Source organism: Salmo salar, chromosome 05 (genome assembly GCF_965601325.2).
Source record: "Salmo salar chromosome 05, fSalSal1, whole genome shotgun sequence".
Lineage (NCBI taxonomy): Eukaryota > Metazoa > Chordata > Actinopteri > Salmoniformes > Salmonidae > Salmo > Salmo salar.
The window spans coordinates 14692457-14713348 of NC_138295.1; the positions used below are offsets into that span (position 1 = coordinate 14692457).

The 20892-nt window shown below is 44.1% G+C and overlaps 1 protein-coding gene across 1 annotated transcript in view; it reads right to left on the reverse strand.

Moving 5' to 3' along the window:
- LOC106604337 (SH3 domain and tetratricopeptide repeat-containing protein 2) overlaps nt 1–20892 on the reverse strand; it is a 49866-nt gene that overhangs the window by 22259 nt on the left and 6715 nt on the right. The window contains exons 2-8 of the mRNA XM_082974987.1: nt 10643–10741; nt 9654–9764; nt 7059–7186; nt 6734–6839; nt 6284–6427; nt 5310–5511; nt 562–635 (exon numbers count right to left, since the gene is read on the reverse strand). Coding sequence (XP_082831113.1) covers nt 562–635; nt 5310–5511; nt 6284–6427; nt 6734–6839; nt 7059–7186; nt 9654–9764; nt 10643–10741 — 864 coding nt within the window. The remainder of the gene's footprint in view (nt 1–561; nt 636–5309; nt 5512–6283; nt 6428–6733; nt 6840–7058; nt 7187–9653; nt 9765–10642; nt 10742–20892) is intronic.

Below are 20892 nucleotides of genomic sequence, written 5' to 3' on the forward strand. Positions count from 1 at the left end.
AACTGTCCTCTCTCAGAAGGCTTAGGGAGGACCTCACCTGTTGGGTGGTCAAACTGTCCTCTCTCTGAAGGCTTAGGACCTCACCTGCAGGGTGGTCAAACTGTCCTCTCTCTGAAGGCTTAGGGTTAGAACCTCACCTGTAGGGTGGTCAAACTGTCCTCTCTCTGAAGGCTTAGGGTTAGGACCTCACCTGTAGGGTGGTGAAACTGTCCTCTCTCAGAAGGCTTAGGGTTAGGACCTCACCTGTAGGGTGGTCAAACTGTCCTCTCTCTGAAGGCTTAGGGTTAGAACCTCACCTGTAGGGTGGTCAAACTGTCCTCTCTCTGAAGGCTTAGGGTTAGGACCTCACCTGTTGGGTGGTGAAACTGTCCTCTCTCTGAAGGCTTAGGGTTAGGACCTCACCTGTAGGGTGGTCAAACTGTCCTCTCTCTGAAGGCTTAGGGTTAGGACCTCACCTGTAGGGTGGTCAAACTGTCCTCTCTCTGAAGGCTTAGGGTTAGGGCCTCACCTGTAGGGTGGTCAAACTGTCCTCTCTCTGAAGGCTTAGGGTTAGGACCTTACCTATAGGATGGTCAAACTGTCCCCTTTCTGAAGGGGAGCATCCGGCACAGCTAGGGTACTTCCTCAGGGACCACCTACACAAACAGGAAACACATCAGCTTGGCACAAAATGGCAGCCATATTTCCCTACAAGATATGAGATGAGAGGAAATGCAAGGATAGAGATTGATAATTTATAGTGTGACTGAGTATGCCACTGTGTCATATTATAAGGTGTACATACAGCATATGATGGTAGAAGGGGTATGGGTTAGGGGGTATGGACTAGGTAACTTACTGGTAGAAGGGGTATGGGTTAGGGATGGAGACTAGGTAACTTACTGGTACAAGGGGTATGGGTTAGGGGGTAGAGACTAGGTAACTTACTGGTAGAAGGGGTATGGGTTAGGGATGGAGACTAGGTAACTCATTGGTAGAAGGGGTATGGGTTAGGGTAGAGACTAGGTAACTCACTGGTAGAAGGGGTATGGGTTAGGGGGTAGAGACTAGGTAACTTACTGGTAGAAGGGGTATGGGTTAGGGTAGAGACTAGGTAACTTACTGGTAGAAGGGGTATGGGTTAGGGGGTAGAATCTAGGTAACTCACTGGTAGAAGGAGTATGGGTTAGGGATAGAGACTAGGTAACTTACTGGTAGAAGGGGTATGGGTTAGGGGGTAGAGACTAGGTAACTTACTAGTAGAAGGGGTATGGGTTAGGGATAGAGACTAGGTAACTTACTGGTAGAAGGGGTATGGGTTAGGGGGTATGTACTAGGTAACTTACTGGTAGAAGGGGTATGGGTTAGTGGGTAGAGACTAGGTGACTTACTGGTAGAAGGGGTATGGGTTAGTGATGGAGACTAGGTAACTCACTGGTAGAAGGGGTATGGGTTAGGGATAGAGACTAGGTAACTCATTGTTAAAAGAGGTATGGGTTAGGGGGTAGAGACTAGGTAACTTACTGGTAGAAGGGGTATGGGTTAGTGGGTAGAGACTAGGTAACTTACTGGTAGAAGGGGTATGGGTTAGGGGGTAGAGACTAGGTAACTCACTGGAAGAAGGGGTATGGGTTAGGGGGTAGAGACTAGGTACCTTACTGGTAAAAGGGGTATGGGTTAGGGGGTAGAGACTAGGTAACTTACTGGTAAAAGAGGTATGGGTTAGGGGGTAGAGACTAGGTAACTCACTGGTAGAAGGGGTATGGGTTAGGATAGAGACTAGGTAACTTACTGGTAAAAGGGGTATGGGTTAGGGGGTAGAGACTAGGTAACTTACTGGTAGAAGGGGTATGGGTTAGGGGGTAGAGACTAGGTAACTTACTGGTAAAAGGGGTATGGGTTAGGGATAGAGACAATGTAACTTACTGATAGAAGGGGTATGGGTTAGTGGGTAGAGACTAGGTAACTTACTGGTAGAAGGGGTATGGGTTAGTGGGTATAGACTAGGTAACTTACTGGTAAAAGGGGTATGGGTTAGGGATAGAGACAATGTAACTTACTGGTAGAAGGGGTATGGGTTAGTGGGTAGAGACTAGGTAACTTACTGGTAGAAGGGGTATGGGTTAGTGGGTAGAGACTAGGTAACTTACTGGTAGAAGGGGTATGGGTTAGGGATGGAGACTAGGTAACTTACTGGTAGAAGGGGTATGGGTTAGGGGTAGAGACTAGGTAACTTGCTGGTAAAAGGGGTATGGGTTAGGGATAGAGACAATGTAACTTACTGGTAGAAGGGGTATGGGTTAGTGGGTAGAGACTAGGTAACTTACTGGTAGAAGGGGTATGGGTTAGTGGGTATAGACTAGGTAACTTACTGGTAAAAGGGGTATGGGTTAGGGATAGAGACAATGTAACTTACTGGTAGAAGGGGTATGGGTTAGTGGGTAGAGACTAGGTAACTTACTGGTAGAAGGGGTATGGGTTAGTGGGTAGAGACTAGGTAACTTACTGGTAGAAGGGGTATGGGTTAAGGATGGAGACTAGGTAACTTACTGGTAGAAGGGGTATGGGTTAGGGGTAGAGACTAGGTAACTTACTGGTAAAAGAGGTATGGGTTAGGGGGTTGGGACTAGGTAACTTACTGGTAGAAGAGGTATGGGTTAAGGGGTAGAGACTAGGAAACTCACTGGTAGAGGAGCTATGGGTTAAGGGATAGGGACTAGGTAACTTACTGGTAGAAGGGGTATGGGTTAGGGATGGAGACTAGGTAACTTACTGGTAGAAGGGGTATGGGTTAGGGATGGAGACTAGGTAACTTACTGGTAGAAGGGGTATGGGTTAGGGGGTAGAGACTAGGTAACTCACTGGTAGAAGAGGTATGGGTTAGGGATGGAGACTAGGTAACTCACTGGTAGATGGGGTATGGGTTAGGGTAGAGAATAGGTAAGTTACTGGTAGAAGGGGTATGGGTTAGGGTGTAGAGACTAGGTAACTTACTGGTAGAAGGGGTATGGGTTAGGGGGTAGAGACTAGGTAACTTACTGGTAGAGGAGGTATGGGTTTGGGTAGAGACTAGGTAACTTACTGGTAGAAGGGGTATGGGTTAGGGGGTAGAGACTAGGTAACTTACTGGTAGAAGAGGTATGGGTTAGGGAGTAGAGACTAGGTAACTTACTGGTAGAAGGGGTATGGGTTAGGGGGTAGAGACTAGGTGACTTACTGGTAGAAGGGGTATGGGTTAGGGATAGGGACTAGGTATCTCACTTGTAGAAGGGGTATGGGTTAGGGATAGAGACTAGGTAACTCACTGGTAGAAGGGGTATGGGTTAGGGATAGAGACTAGGTAACTCACTGGTAGAAGGGGTATGGGTTAGGGATAGGGACTAGGTATCTCACTTGTAGAAGGGGTATGGGTTAGGGATAGAGACTAGGTAACTCACTGGTAGAAGGGGTATGGGTTAGGGATAGAGAGTAGGTAACTCACTGGTAGAAGGGGTATGGGTTAGGGATAGAGACTAGGTAACTCACTGGTAGAAGGGGTATGGGTTAGGGATAGAGAGTAGGTAACTCACTGGTAGAAGGGGTAGAAGTTAGGGGTAGAGACTAGGTAACTCACTGGTAGAAGGGGTATAATTTAGGGGATAGAGAGTAGGTAACTCACTGGTAGAAGGGGTATGGGTTAGGGATAGAGACTAGGTAACTCACTGGTAGAAGGGGTATAATTTAGGGGATAGAGACTAGGTAACTCACTGGTAGAAGGGGTATGGGTTAGGGATAGAGAGTAGGTAACTCACTGGTAGAAGGGGTATGGGTTAGGGATAGAGAGTAGGTAACTCACTGGTAGAAGGGGTATGGGTTAGGGATAGAGAGTAGGTAACTCACTGGTAGAAGAGGTATGGGTTAGGGATGGAGACTAGGTAACTCACTGGTAGATGGGGTATGGGTTAGGGTAGAGAATAGGTAAGTTACTGGTAGAAGGGGTATGGGTTAGGGTGTAGAGACTAGGTAACTTACTGGTAGAAGGGGTATGGGTTAGGGGGTAGAGACTAGGTAACTTACTGGTAGAGGAGGTATGGGTTTGGGTAGAGACTAGGTAACTTACTGGTAGAAGGGGTATGGGTTAGGGGGTAGAGACTAGGTAACTTACTGGTAGAAGAGGTATGGGTTAGGGAGTAGAGACTAGGTAACTTACTGGTAGAAGGGGTATGGGTTAGGGGGTAGAGACTAGGTGACTTACTGGTAGAAGGGGTATGGGTTAGGGATAGGGACTAGGTATCTCACTTGTAGAAGGGGTATGGGTTAGGGATAGAGACTAGGTAACTCACTGGTAGAAGGGGTATGGGTTAGGGATAGAGACTAGGTAACTCACTGGTAGAAGGGGTATGGGTTAGGGATAGGGACTAGGTATCTCACTTGTAGAAGGGGTATGGGTTAGGGATAGAGACTAGGTAACTCACTGGTAGAAGGGGTATGGGTTAGGGATAGAGAGTAGGTAACTCACTGGTAGAAGGGGTATGGGTTAGGGATAGAGACTAGGTAACTCACTGGTAGAAGGGGTATGGGTTAGGGATAGAGAGTAGGTAACTCACTGGTAGAAGGGGTAGAAGTTAGGGGTAGAGACTAGGTAACTCACTGGTAGAAGGGGTATAATTTAGGGGATAGAGAGTAGGTAACTCACTGGTAGAAGGGGTATGGGTTAGGGATAGAGACTAGGTAACTCACTGGTAGAAGGGGTATAATTTAGGGGATAGAGACTAGGTAACTCACTGGTAGAAGGGGTATGGGTTAGGGATAGAGAGTAGGTAACTCACTGGTAGAAGGGGTATGGGTTAGGGATAGAGAGTAGGTAACTCACTGGTAGAAGGGGTATGGGTTAGGGATAGAGAGTAGGTAACTCACTGGTAGAAGGGGTATGGGTTAGGGATAGAGAGTAGGTAACTCACTGGTAGAAGGGGTATGGGTTAGGGATAGAGACTAGGTAACTCACTGGTAGAAGGGGTATGGGTTAGGGATAGAGACTAGGTAACTCACTGGTAGAAGGGGTATGGGTTAGGGATAGAGAGTAGGTAACTCACTGGTAGAAGGGGTATGGGTTAGGGATAGAGACTAGGTAACTCACTGGTAGAAGGGGTATGGGTTAGGGATAGAGACTAGGTAACTCACTGGTAGAAGGGGTATGGGTTAGAGACTAGGTAACTCACTGGTAGAAGGGGTATGGGTTAGGGATAGAGACTAGGTAACTTACTGGTAGAAGGGGTATGGGTTAGGGGTAGAGACTAGGTAACTCACTGGTAGAAGGGGTAGAAGTTAGGGGTAGAGACTAGGTAACTCACTGGTAGAAGGGGTATGGCAGCGGCTGCATGGTGTTGACAGGCACTAGTCCGTGTTGTCCGGTGGAGAGAAGGGTGCCCTCCCAGTGACTGTCCTGCCCCGTGTCTTTAACCATCAGCAAGTCGTTACGTCTGAAACACAGCTCCTCCTCCTCCTCATCACTATGCTCGGCACTGCTCACCAGCGCCTTGGCAAAGAACGACCCTGGGGGAGAGAGAGATAAATACAGTTGAATGACACGCAGAGAACAACAGACACACTCTCAGACAGGGGGATGCAAGTTTCTGTAAAGAATGAACATTTGACTGAACTGAGGCTCTGTCCTCCTTCACAGAATCCATTAAAAATCCATTCTCACTCAACACAGGCACTTCTTCCTTTCACTGGCTATTGATTTCTCTCAGGCGTTAGGGAGAAGAGTACTTCCTTGTAAAACATTATGCCTACTCAGACATTGTACAATGTAAATGCATGGTAGTACAATCGCTCTCTAAATTAAATTAAGTTAAACATCCATCTTTGTTTTGCTGTGTTACTTTATCTCTGGACATTGCATAACATGTAATCAGTTTAGATTTAGTTGCATTTCATTTCTAGGTATCTGGAACAACATGTTTTGAAATGGAACAACTTTTTCGCTTCTGTTCTGTTCTGTTCTGAGAGTGTGATATAAACTGCTGTTGATGATGAGGGTTAAGAAAGTAGAGAATATAAGCTGTCCATAAGGAGTTTGTAGAGGTCTTCATAACGTGTCCATTAGTCATTTGTACACTGTCCATAAGATGTCTATAAAGAGTTCATATGATGTTAAAATGGTCTTCATAACCTGTCACAAGGAGTTCATAAAGTAACCATCCCTACCCTTCTGCAGCAGCAGTCCCAGGTAGTGTGGCCAGGTGCTGTTCTTAATAAGGTTATAACATGTCATAAGGTGTTCATAAGGTGTTCATAAAGAGTTCATAAGGTGTTCGTTCACCCTCCTGCAGCAGCAGTCCCAGGTAGAGTGTGGCCAGGTGTTTCTCATCTACAGTCACAGTAATCTCCAGGTCCCTCAGCAGCTCAGTGTCCAGCCAGAACGACTGGTCACACAGGAAATTCTCCAGGCACCGCGCCACATAGCCTGGACATACAAACGAGACATATGTTCATAACATGTCATAAGGTGTTTATAACATGGCATATGGTGTTCGTAAGGTTCACCACGCCACATAGCCTGGAGACACAACAAAGTAAGATGAAGTTGTCCCTACATCCTGATGTAAGATCTGTTTTTTCCAGGCTGATGGTTTAGTTTAGGATCGGGTGAGGGACACTGATCCGAGTTCTGCGCCTATTTGCAACTTCTAACCAGACCGGATGTAATAATCAGCCACCAGACTGTGTTAATGAGAGTTTGATCCAGGTCAGGTAGGATAGTACAGCTCACCTAGAGCCAGGTAGGTAGAGAACTTCCACATCTCCTCTACAGTCTTGAAGGTGATGACAAAGCTGTCCTTCTCAGCGTGGACAGACAGCAGACGGGCAGACAGGTCCTGTAGGGAGGCAGAAAAACCGAAGACATTGATGAAGAAACAGCGAGGATGCAGAGAAGGTCACTTTTATTCTCTACCGACCACTAGCATCTACATCAGAGAGAAACAACTTTTATCAGGACAACGGTTGGAACTGCACCTCTGGTCTAGGCGGGGTCATCTGTTTTGGCATGCCTTGAAGTCTAACCTCTAACCCCTGACCTATGACCTGTGACTAACCTTGAAGAGCTGGATGACGTCCTGACTGTTGCTCTCGACGACCCTGAGTCTGGTACGGAGCGCCTCCTGTAGCTCAGAGTCAGGTATTACACCTGAGCGCCGCCGACCGCTGAACACCAGCACCACGTCTACACACAAGCAGACACACACACTGTCAGTCTCGAGATCACAGGTGGGAGTATTGACTGCTACTGTGATATTGTAATGTAGAAATCAACATGCAGAGGTAAAACTTTTAGGAGTAACTTTTCCGAGTGTGTTACAGAGCCATTCTCAGTGAGTGTATTGTAGAGCCATGCTCAGGAAGTGTATTGTAGAGCCATTCTCAGGAAGTGTATTGTAGAGCCATTCTCAGGAAGTGTATTGTAGAGCCATTCTCAATGAGTGTATTGTAGAGCCATTCTCAGTGAGTGTATTGTAGAGCCATTCTCAGTGAGTGTATTGTAGAGCCATTCTCAGTGAGTGTATTGTAGAGCCATGCTCAGTGAGTGTATTGTAGATCCATTCTCAGGAAGTGTATTGTAGAGCCATTCTCAGGATGTGTATTGTAGAGCCATTCTCAGGAAGTGTATTGTAGAGCCATGCTCAGTGAGTGTATTGTAGAGCCATGCTCAGGGAGTGTATTGTAGAGCCATGCTCAGTGAGTGTATTGTAGAGCCATGCTCAGTGAGTGTATTGTAGAGCCATTCTCAGTGAGTGTATTGTAGAGCCATGCTCAGGGAGTGTATTGTAGAGCCATGCTCAGTGAGTGTATTGTAGAGCCATGCTCAGGGAGTGTATTGTAGAGCCATTCTCAGTGAGTGTATTGTAGAGCCATGCTCAGGAAGTGTATTGTAGAGCCATTCTCAGTGAGTGTATTGTAGAGCCATGGTCAAGGAGTGTATTGTAGAGCCATTCTCAGGAAGTGTATTGTAGAGCCATTCTCAGGAAGTGTATTGTAGAGCCATTCTCAGTGAGTGTATTGTAGAGCCATGCTCAGTGAGTGTATTGTAGAGCCATGCTCAGTGAGTGTATTGTAGAGCCATTCTCAGGAAGTGTATTGTAGAGCCATTCTCAGGAAGTGTATTGTAGAGACATTCTCAGTGAGTGTATTGTAGAGTCATTCTCAGGAAGTGTATTGTAGAGCCATGCTCAGGGAGTGTATTGTAGAGCCATGCTCAGGGAGTGTATTGTAGAGCCATTCTCAGTGAGTGTATTGTAGAGCCATTCTCAGTGAGTGTATTGTAGAGCCATTCTCAGGGAGTGTATTGTAGAGCCATGCTCAGGGAGTGTATTGTAGAGCCATGCTCAGTGAGTGTATTGTAGAGCCATTCTCAGGGAGTGTATTGTAGATCCATGCTCAGTGAGTGTATTGTAGAGCCATTCTCAGGAAGTGTATTGTAGAGCCATTCTCAGGGAGTGTATTGTAGAGCCATGCTCAGTGAGTGTATTGTAGAGCCATTCTCAGGGAGTGTATTGTAGAGCCATTCTCAGTGTGTGTATTGTAGAGCCATTCTCAGGGAGTGTATTGTATAGCCATGCTCAGTGAGTGTATTGTAGAGCCATTCTCAGTGTGTGTATTGTAGAGCCATTCTCAGAGAGTGTATTGTAGAGCCATTCTCAGGAAGTGTATTGTAGAGCCATTCTCAGGGAGTGTATTGTAGAGCCATGCTCAGGGAGTGTATTGTTGAGCCATTCTCAGTGAGTGTATTGTAGAGCCATGCTCAGTGAGTGTATTGTAGAGCCATTCTCAGGAAGTGTATTGTAGAGCCATTCTCAGTGAGTGTATTGTAGAGCCAAGCTCAGTGAGTGTATTGTAGAGCCATTCTCAGGAAGTGTATTGTAGAGCCATTCTCAGGGAGTGTATTGTAGAGCCATTCTCAGGGAGTGTATTGTAGAGCCATTCTCAGGGAGTGTATTGTAGAGCCATTCTCAGGGAGTGTATTGTAGAGCCATTCTCAGGGAGTGTATTGTAGAGCCATTCTCAGGAAGTGTATATTAGAGCCATTCTCAGGAAGTGTATTGTAGAGCCATTCTCAGGGAGTGTATTGTAGAGCCATTCTCAGTGAGCTCATATAACACAGCAGCTGCTGCGTGTGTCAGTGTTAGACTAGGAATAACATAGCTATTACAGCCTTGAGTGACTCTTAGTGGAGTTTTAAAGGGACCCTTTAACATTAGGTCCATTTGGGGGAGAGCTACACTGGAACCTGCTGGAGGAAAGACACAGAGAACCGTAGAGTAGCTACGTTGCTGTGTCGACAGTAACGTTAACATTAAAGTCAGTTTTCTTACAGGATGTTGACATACTGTACAAACAGACAACATGAACGATACAGTGATTATATAGACGACTGTATAGAATACAGACAGGGTCAATAGAGGTGTAATGACAGCATCAACACAAACAGATCCACAATAAGCATCACACCACACAGCCATGACCAGCAGCTTTTAACACCGCAACGTTAGCAGTTAACACATCCATAGCAGGAATAGAGAGAGAAACACCCTGGCTGTCCCAAATAGCACCGTGTGGGTCAAAAGTAGCACCTATAGGTATTAGGGTACCATTTGGAACACATCCGTACAGAGTATCTGTGAGTAGAACAGTACCTGAGGAGAACCTCTCTCCCACGGCCAGTGACACGGTGCTTCCTCTGGTGAACGCCTCCTTCCTCTTCCAGTAACTATCCGACTCTACCTCCCCGCTCCCAGACTCCACCCCTGGAGAAGACAGGAAACAGAGGTCAGGTCAGGTCAGAGGAACCCTCAGGAAGGAACGGGTGAGACAGTTGTTTCGGGGGGGTTGATTTAAAATAGACTTTTGTGTCAGCTACATGTGATCTGTATGCAAGTGCAAGATCATCGAGCAACCTTGTTTTGTGACAACTGTGAAGAGGGAATGGAGACCACAATGCTTCATCGTATATCCTTCTGGAATGCAAACCAGTCAAGGTAACCAGACAAAGTGACCGAATTGGAGGTTTGACTCTGTTACTGTATGAGGAACCATTCACACTAAAAGTTACATATCTGCTGGTGTACAGTATATTCTGTGGTCCAGCTGATGAGGATTTCAACAGAGATTAGTCTGTTTCCTCCAGAACATCAACAGAACATAAATTGTCTATCAAAGCCCACCCATCTATTAACATACTGCCTCTCCCAGATGGTCTATTATAATATAACGACCTGCTTGAGCTGTCCTGACAGGGCTTTGTGACCGCTGGAGGCTTCCCCCGTGTTGTGTGACACACACTTGCACGCGCAAACACACACACACACACACACACACACACACACACACACACACACACACACAGAAACACATAAAAACAATCAAAAAGGCTTCATGAGCAGCTGGGCTGGCTTCCCCATGTTGTTGTCACATTGTACAGAGAGGATGTCCCCAACACTTCCTCAACCTGGGACTGTTGAGGTTATTGTGTAATACAATGTTTCATTGTTTGCTACAGTACACATCCAGAAGCATTCAAACTCAACATTTGTCTGGGCAATATAACTCATGCAGGACTTAATTGGGATAGAAACAGCTGGATGTTTTGTGTCATCGAACGCTTTAAGGCTTTTACTGTAGTTACCTGGATTCATGACATCATTCCCTGGGAAGTGCTGATTGGTTCCCGCTAGTGTGTACGGTGGTTCTCTCCATAGTGCATCCAGCTCAGCAGGGGAGATGTCTGGGAGGGGGGGAAGGAGATAAGTGTTACACACATCAGTAAAGGGTCGCGTTCCCCTGATCAGACGTTGCATGCATCAACCAATGGTTGCGTGCCATGTCATCAACTTTGCCGCCAGGCACCAGATTGTTATAACATATGAAGTGGTTAGCTAATGAATAAAATGTCTATCCAGGCATGTGTAAGATCTGACATGCGACAGCAATGCCTGGGCAGAGCATGCCCAGTGTCTGGGAATGGGGAAGGAAATTAGTGTAACACACATCAGTAAATGTCTGGGAGGGAGAAATGATATTAGTGGGACACACCCACCAGCAAATGTCGGGGAAGGAGATTAGTGTAACACAAAGTAGTAAACATCATCAAGGGGTGAATGTCAATGGTCTAAAGTGGATTCCTCTTTATATCTCCATCAATACTCTGATGAGGGGAAGGACACAAGGAAGGACACATTTACTAGTCCTGAAAGAAGATTGTTTTGAAAACGTTGTTGTATCACAAACAGATCACATTTGGGACCAAACAGCAAACAGTGAACAGACATGCATCGTCTTTACCAGAAAAGCAAATAGCCATCAGATAAAGTAAAACTGCATTTCTTAATCCTGGCCCTGGGGACCACAAGGAGTGCAAATGTTTGTTTTTGCCCTAGCGCTATGGCCTCACCAGCCACCCTGATCTACAGACAGATACTAGCACTATGGCCTCACCAGCCACCCTGATCTACAGACAGATACTAGCACTATGGCCTCACCAGCCACCCTGATCTACAGACAGATACTAGCACTATGGCCTCACCAGCCACCCTGATCTACAGACAGATACTAGCACTATGGCCTCACCAGCCACCCTGATCTACAGACAGATACTAGCACTATGGCCTCACCAGCCACCCTGATCTACAGACAGCTACTAGCACTATGGCCTCACCAGCCACCCTGATCTACAGACAGCTACTAGCACTATGGCCTCACCAGCCACCCTGATCTACAGACAGCTACTAGCACTATGGCCTCACCAGCCACCCTGATCTACAGACAGATACTAGCACTATGGCCTCACCAGCCACGCTGATCTACAGACAGCTACTAGCACTATGGCCTCACCAGCCACCCTGATCTACAGACAGATACTAGCACTATGGCCTCACCAGCCACCCTGATCTACAGACAGATACTAGCACTATGGCCTCACCAGCCACCCTGATCTACAGACAGATACTAGCACTATGGCCTCACCAGCCACCCTGATCTACAGACAGATACTAGCACTATGGCCTCACCAGCCACCCTGATCTACAGACAGCTACTAGCACTATGGCCTCACCAGCCACCCTGATCTACAGACAGATACTAGCACTATGGCCTCACCAGCCACCCTGATCTACAGACAGATACTAGCACTATGGCCTCACCAGCCACCCTGATCTACAGACAGATACTAGCACTATGGCCTCACCAGCCACCCTGATCTACAGACAGATACTAGCACTATGGCCTCACCAGCCACCCTGATCTACAGACAGATACTAGCACTATGGCCTCACCAGCCACCCTGATCTACAGACAGCTACTAGCACTATGGCCTCACCAGCCACCCTGATCTACAGACAGCTACTAGCACTATGGCCTCACCAGCCACGCTGATCTACAGACAGATACTAGCACTACACACCTGGTTCAAATAATTGAAGCTTGATGATGAGTTGATTATTAGATGTAGATGTGTAGTGCTCGGGCAATAACACAAATGTGTACCCCCTGGTGTCCAGGGACCAGGATTGGAAAGCGCTGTGGTAAGAGTCGACAGGGGAAGGGAAACACAATGACCCACAGACACACGTCTGCACTGGCATCATCAGCCAAAAACCCCACACATCACTGAGCGTTACCCATGAGACAACAGCTCAGTAAGACGAGAGAACATTCAGACCAGAACACACTCAGACAAGAACAAGCATGCCCTCTAAATACAACAAAACAACGGTCAGCCTTTGTGTATTGTATACAAAACTGCATTGGTAAGCCACGGCTGACGGTCAATGTCACAATTGTCTTCATGTTTTTTGAACTTGTCATAATAGTGGTAATATTACCGAACATAGCAGAGAGACTCTCTACACTGGACAAAGCATAAAGACAATACACAATGATTGACTGATCTGTTATCCTGCACTTAGACACAGAACACAACGAGCTGCACAGTTTAGTAACAATGTGACTGACAGTACTGCCACTACAGTACACACAACAAGCACAATCAGACACCACCTAACACAGCGTCACACTGACACACCATGCCCTGTACTATACTATACCTTCATGGGATAGCCTGTTACCCATATCATATAGATATACCTACAGCAGCAGTGTCTGTCTGAACGAGACAGTTACTGCTCTCTGTCTTCTCATGTTAGTGACCGACTAGCCTCAGCTCCAGGCTGTGGGTACTGACGGCAAGGTGACGTGGAACCAACCTGGGAAGAAAGGGCAGCGTTTGAGGAGCGGAGAGCAGCAGGAGGATGAGGAGGCCCGGAGAGGAGGGAAACAGCACCATGTGTACCAGCAGCTTACAGCTCCTAGAAATCAATGATGCCAACTGTTCTCAGCTACTAGGCTTTCAGACTGTCTGGCGGTTTGGCAGTCTGGCTCTGTCTATCTTTCTCTGAGGCAACACTCACTGTCACTCTCTCTTGTTCTGAGCTATCTCTCTCTCTCTCTCTCTCTCTCTCTCCAGTGTAGGATGTCTGCTCTGTCACTCTCTGCAGAGCTTCTTCCTGTATCTCTATCACCCCATCAATTCTCTCTCTCATTCTCTCTCCTTTCTTTCTCTGGAAATTCATCTCTCCCGTCTACCCCCCCCCCCTCCACCACCCACCTCTCTCTCTCTCTCTCTCTCTAGCTGCTGCCCAGTCTATGAACACAAAGCACTCTCTTCTGATGGCATGTGTGTGTTGGCTGGTCAGTGAGAGAGAGTGTGTGTATGGTCACTGAGTGTGTGTGTTTGTGTGTATGGTCACTGAGTGTGTGTGTGTTTGTGTGTATGGTCACTGAGTGTGTGTGTGTGTGTTTGTGTGTATGGTCACTGAGTGTGTGTGTGCGTGTGTGTGTATGGTCCCTGAGTGTGTGTTTGCGTGTGACTCCTTACTGTAAGTCTCTCTGGATAAGAGCGTCTACTAAATGACTCACTACTGTAAGTCTCTCTGGATAAGAGACTGTAAGTCTCTCTGGATAAGAGCATCTGCTAAATGACTAAAATGTAAGTATTGAAACATCATGTTGTAGCACTACTGAATCAAGAGTTGTGCAACACCTTGCCAGAAACAGGAATCATTATCAAAACAGTTTGAAAATATTTGTATGGTGTTTTGAGTCCAGTTAAGTGCAGAATTTTCCAAATGTTGTAAATGGGATTCCCTCCTCTTATTGTTTATTCCCTCCTCTTATTGTTTATTCCCTCCTCTTATTGTTTATTCCCTCCTCTTATTGTTTATTCCCTCCTCTTATTGTTTATTCCCTGCTCTTATTGTTTATTCCCTCCTCTTATTGTTTATTCCCTCCTCTTATTGTTTATTCCCTCCTCTTATTGTTTATTCCCTCCTCTTATTGTTTATTCCCTCCTCTTATTGTTTATTCCCTCCTCTTATTGTTTATTCCCTCCTCTTATTGTTTATTCCCTCCTCTTATTGTTTATTCCCTGCTCTTATTGTTTATTCCCTCCTCTTATTGTTTATTCCCTGCTCTTATTGTTTATTCCCTGCTCTTATTGTTTATTCCCTCCTCTTATTGTTTATTCCCTGCTCTTATTGTTTATTCCCTCCTCTTATTGTTTATTCCCTCCTCTTATTGTTTATTCCCTCCTCTTATTGTTTATTCCCTCCTCTTATTGTTTATTCCCTCCTCTTATTGTTTATTCCCTCCTCTTATTGTTTATTCCCTGCTCTTATTGTTTATTCCCTCCTCTTATTGTTTATTCCCTCCTCTTATTGTTTATTCCCTGCTCTTATTGTTTATTCCCTCCTCTTATTGTTTATTCCCTGCTCTTATTGTTTATTCCCTGTTCTTATTGTTTATTTCCTGATCTTATTGTTTATTCCCTGTTCTTATTGTTTATTCCCTCCTCTTATTGTTTATTCCCTCCTCTTATTGTTTATTCCCTCCTCTTATTGTTTATTCCCTGCTCTTATTGTTTATTCCCTGTTCTTATTGTTTATTTCCTGATCTTATTGTTTATTCCCTCCTCTTATTGTTTATTCCCTGCTCTTATTGTTTATTCCCTCCTCTTATTGTTTATTCCCTGCTCTTATTGTTTATTCCCTGCTCTTATTGTTTATTTCCTGATCTTATTGTTTATTCCCTCCTCTTATTGTTTATTCCCTGCTCTTATATGGTGTGTTGATAAACTCAAGCCAGCAGTATTAACTAAAAAGCAGGCCCTAATTTGCACAAACAAACGAATGCAAAACTACATCTAGCATAAAGAAAACTGATCAATGAATGCTTGCCTTGGACTATTAGCATAGCAGCCATTAGCGGCCGAAATGCTACACAAAACCAGTGGTGGAAAAAGTACCCAATTGTCATACTTGTGTAAAAGTATAGATACCTTAAAAGAAAGTTACTCAAGTTAAAGTCACCCCGTACAATACTACTTGAGTAAAAGTCTAAAAGTATTTGGTTTTAAATATACATAAGTATAAAAGGTTAATTACATTTTTTTAATATACTTAAGTATCAAAAGTGAAAGTAAAAGTATACATTTCAAATTCCTTAAATTAATCAAAGTGGACGGCACCATGTTCTTGTTTTTAATTACAGATAGCCAGGGTCACACTCCAACACTAAGACATTATTTACAGATAGCCAGGGTCACACTCCAACACTCAGACATTATTTACAGATAGCCAGGGTCACACTCCAACACTCAGACATTATTAACAGATAGCCAGGGTCACACTCCAACACTCAGACATTATTTACAGATAGCCAGGGGACAACTCCAACACTCAGACATTATTTACAGATAGCCAGGGTCACACTCCAACACTCAGACATTATTTACAGATAGCCAGGGGACAACTCCAACACTCAGACATTATTTACAGATTGCCAGGGTCACAGTCCAACACTCAGACATTGTTTACAAAAGATGCATTTGTGTTTAGTGAGTCTGCCAGGCCAGAGGCGGTAGGGATGACCAGGGATGTTCTCTGTTTAGTGAGTCCGCCAGGCCAGAGGCAGTAGGGATGACCAGGGATGTTCTCTGTTTAGTGAGTCCGCCAGGCCAGAGGCAGTAGGGATGACCAGGGATGTTCTCTCTTTAGTGAGTCCGCCAGGCCAGAGGCAGTAGGGATGACCAGGGATGTTCTCTGTTTAGTGAGTCCGCCAGGCCAGAGGCAGTAGGGATGACCAGGGATGTTCTCTGTTTAGTGAGTCCTCCAGGCCAGAGGCAGTAGGGATGACCACGTATTCTCCTGATAAGTGCATGAATTTTACAATCTTCTTGCTCTGCTAAGCATTCAAAATGTATTGAGTACTTTGGGTTGTCAGGGAACGCGTATGGAGTAAAAAGTACAATATTTTCTTTAGGAATGTAGTGAAGTAAAAGTAAAAGTTGTCAAAAATTTATATAGTAAAGTAAAGTACAGATACCCCAAAAACAACTCAAGTAGTACTTTAAAGTACTTTACACCACCGCACAAAACACATGTTCTTGTTAAGTGAATTCCTCTTCTTTTCTCTTCTTCGATGTGATAACATTTGGTACTCACATTTTAATTGACGCACACTTTCTTGGATTGTTTCGGAGAGTCTCACCTGAGTGTTTGGTGTGCTCTCACCTGTCTGAGTTCATGAAGGACCAAATAGAGGGGAAGCGCCCGCAAACTCTCCTGTTTTTACACTTGACCATAGAGTGATCTATAGGGCACTCAGCCACGCGGAGATATGGTTGAGTGGGTAACATTCCAAACTAATTTGCTATCTTAATAACGTCCCACAAGTCAGGGGTTCAAATTTCCGCTTGTCCCACTTTCACTCCTTCTCTGTATCCTCATGTTTCTAATCTGTGTATATAAAGCATTGAAGATATAAAGGTGGAATTCCACACAGAAAAAGCTGGAATTCCTATTCAGACTTGAGATCAGTTGACTTAACATGGACTTATGTCAAATAATGCCCATATTTTATTCACTCAAGTCCATGTTCAGTCTATATATCTCAAGTCTGAATAGTGCCCTATGTGCTCAGTGTAACAAGGGTGGTTCAACACAACAGTTAAGACTGAAGACTGGCTGAGTGGACAGTGTTTTGACAAGCAGGAGACCCGGATTCAAATCCATGTTGTCATACACACAACAGCTTTATGGTGTAACATGTTGTCTCTGCTATAAGTTAGACATGTTGTCTCTGCTATAAACTGGACATGTTGTCTCTGCTATAAGTTGGACATGTTGTCTCTGCTATAAGTTGGACATGTTGTCTCTGCTATAAACTGGACATGTTGTCTCTGCTATAAGTTGGACATGTTGTCTCTGCTATAAGTTGGACATGTTGTCTCTGCTATAAGTTGGACATGTTGTCTCTGCTATAAACTGGACATGTTGTCTCTGCTATAAACTGGACATGTTGTCTCTGCTATAAGCTGGACATGTTGTCTCTGCTATGAGTTGGACATGTTGTCTCTGCTATAAGTTAGACATGTTGTCTCTGCTATAAGTTGGACATGTTGTCTCTGTTATAAGTTGGACATGTTGTCTCTGCTATAAGTTGGACATGTTGTCTCTGCTATAAGTTGGACATGTTGTCTCTGCTATAAGTTGGACATGTTGTCTCTGCTATAAGTTGGACATGTTGTCTCTGCTATAAACTGGACATGTTGTCTCTGCTATAAGTTGGACATGTTGTCTCTGCTATAAGTTGGACATGTTGTCTCTGTTATAAATTGGACATGTTGTCTCTGCTATAAGTTGGACATGTTGTCTCTGCTATAAGTTGGACATGTTGTCTCTGCTATAAGTTAGACATGTTGTCTCTGCTATAAGTTGGACATGTTGTCTCCGCTATAAGTTAGACATGTTGTCTCTGCTATAAACTGGACATGTTGTCTCTGCTATAAGTTAGACATGTTGTCTCTGTTATAAACTGGACATGTTGTCTCTGCTATAAACTGGACATGTTGTCTCTGCTATAAGTTAGACATGTTGTCTCTGTTATAAACTGGACATGTTGTCTCTGCTATAAACTGGACATGTTATCTCTGCTATAAACTGGACATGTTGTCTCTGCTATAAGTTAGACATGTTGTCTCTGCTATAAGTTGGGACATGTTGTCTCTGCTATAAGTTGGACATGTTGTCTCTGCTATAAACTGGACATGTTGTCTCTGCTATAAGTTGGACATGTTGTCTCTGTTATAAGTTGGGACATGTTGTCTCTGCTATAAACTGGACATGTTGTCTCCGCTATGAGTTAGACATGTTGTCTCTGTTATAAGTTGGACATGTTGTCTCTGCTATAAACTGGACATGTTGTCTCTGCTATAAACTGGACATGTTGTCTCTGCTATAAGTTGGACATGTTGTCTCTGCTATAAGTTGGGACATGTTGTCTCTGCTATAAACTGGACATGTTGTCTCTGCTATAAATTGGACATGTTGTCTCTGCTATAAGTTGGGACATGTTGTCTCTGCTATAAGTTGGGACATGTTGTCTCTGCTATAAATTGGACATGTTATCTTTGCTATAAGTTGGGACATGTTGTCTCTGCTATAAGTTGGACATGTTGTCTCTGCTATAAACTGGACATGTTGTCTCTGCTATAAATTGGACATGTTATCTTTGCTATAAGTTGGACATGTTGTCTCTGTTATAAGTTGGACATGTTGTCTCTGCTATAAGTTGGGACATGTTGTCTCTGCTATAAGTTGGACATGTTGTCTCTGCTATAAACTGGACATGTTGTCTCTGCTATAAACTGGACGTGTTATCTCTGCTATAAGTTGGGACATGTTGTCTCTGCTATAAGTTGGACATGTCGTCTCTGCTATAAGTTGGACATGTTGTCTCCGCTATAAGTTAGACATGTTGTCTCTGCTATAAACTGGACATGTTGTCTCTGCTATAAGTTGGACATGTTGTCTCTGTTATAAGTTGGACATGTTATCTCTGCTATAAACTGGACATGTTGTCTCTGCTATAAGTTGGACATGTTGTCTCTGCTATAAGTTGGACATGTTGTCTCTGCTATAAGTTGGACATGTTGTCTCTGCTATAAGTTGGACATGTTGTCTCTGCTATAAGTTGGACATGTTGTCTCTGCTATAAGTTGGACATGTTATCTCTGCTATAAACTGGACATGTTGTCTCTCTTATAAGTTGGACATGTTGTCTCTGCTATAAGTTGGACATGTTGTCTCTGCTATAAGTTGGGACATGTTGTCTCTGTTGTAAGTTGGGACATGTTGTCTCTGCTATAAGTTGGACATGTTATCTCTGCTATAAACTGGACATGTTGTCTCTCTTATAAGTTGGACATGTTATCTCTGCTATAAGTTGGGACATGTTGTCTCTGCTATAAGTTGGACATGTTGTCTCTGCTATAAACTGGACATGTTGTCTCTGCTATAAATTGGACATGTTATCTTTGCTATAAGTTGGGACATGTTGTCTCTGCTATAAGTTGGACATGTTGTCTCTGCTATAAACTGGACATGTTGTCTCTGCTATAAATTGGACATGTTATCTTTGCTATAAGTTGGGACATGTTGTCTCTGCTATAAGTTGGACATGTCGTCTCTGCTATAAGTTGGACATGTTGTCTCTGCTATAAGTTGGACATGTTGTCTCTGCTATAAGTTGGACATGTTGTCTCTGCTATAAGTTGGACATGTTGTCTCTGTTATAAACTGGACATGTTGTCTCTGCTATAAGTTGGACATGTTGTCTCTGTTATAAACTGGACATGTTGTCTCTGCTATAAGTTGGACATGTTGTCTCTGCTATAAGTTGGACATGTTGTCTCTGTTATAAACTGGACATGTTGTCTCTGCTATAAGTTGGACATGTTGTCTCTGCTATAAGTTGGACATGTTGTCTCTGTTATAAGTTGGACATGTTATCTCTGCTATAAACTGGACATGTTGTCTCTGCTATAAGTTGGACATGTTGTCTCTGCTATAAGTTGGACATGTTGTCTCTGCTATAAGTTGGACATGTTATCTCTGCTATAAGTTGGACATGTTGTCTCTGCTATAAGTTGGACATGTTATCTCTGCTATAAACTGGACATGTTGTCTCTCTTATAAGTTGGACATGTTGTCTCTGCTATAAGTTGGACATGTTGTCTCTGCTATAAGTTGGGACATGTTGTCTCTGCTATAAGTTGGACATGTTGTCTCTGCTATAAGTTGGACATGTTGTCTCTGCTATAAGTTGGACATGTTGTCTCTGCTATAAGTTGGACATGTTGTCTCTGCTATAAGTTGGACATGTTGTCTCTGCTATAAGTTGGACATGTTATCTCTGCTATAAACTGGACATGTTGTCTCTCTTATAAGTTGGACATGTTGTCTCTGCTATAAGTTGGACATGTTGTCTCTGCTATAAGTTGGGACATGTTGTCTCTGCTATAAGTTGGACATGTTATCTCTGCTATAAACTGGACATGTTGTCTCTCTTATAAGTTGGACATGTTATCTCTGCTATAAGTTGGGACATGTTGTCTCTGCTATAAGTTGGACATGTTGTCTCTGCTATAAACTGGACATGTTGTCTCTGCTATAAATTGGACATGTTATCTTTGCTATAAGTTGGGACATGTTGTCTCTGCTATAAGTTGGACATGTTGTCTCTGCTATAAACTGGACATGTTGTCTCTGCTATAAATTGGACATGTTATCTTTGCTATAAGTTGGACATGTTGTCTCTGTTATAAGTTGGACATGTTGTCTCTGCTATAAGTTGGGACATGTTGTCTCTGCTATAAGTTGGACATGTTGTCTCTGCTATAAACTGGACATGTTGTCTCTGCTATAAACTGGACGTGTTATCTCTGCTATAAGTTGGGACATGTTGTCTCTGCTATAAGTTGGACATGTCGTCTCTGCTATAAGTTGGACATGTTGTCTCCGCTATAAGTTAGACATGTTGTCT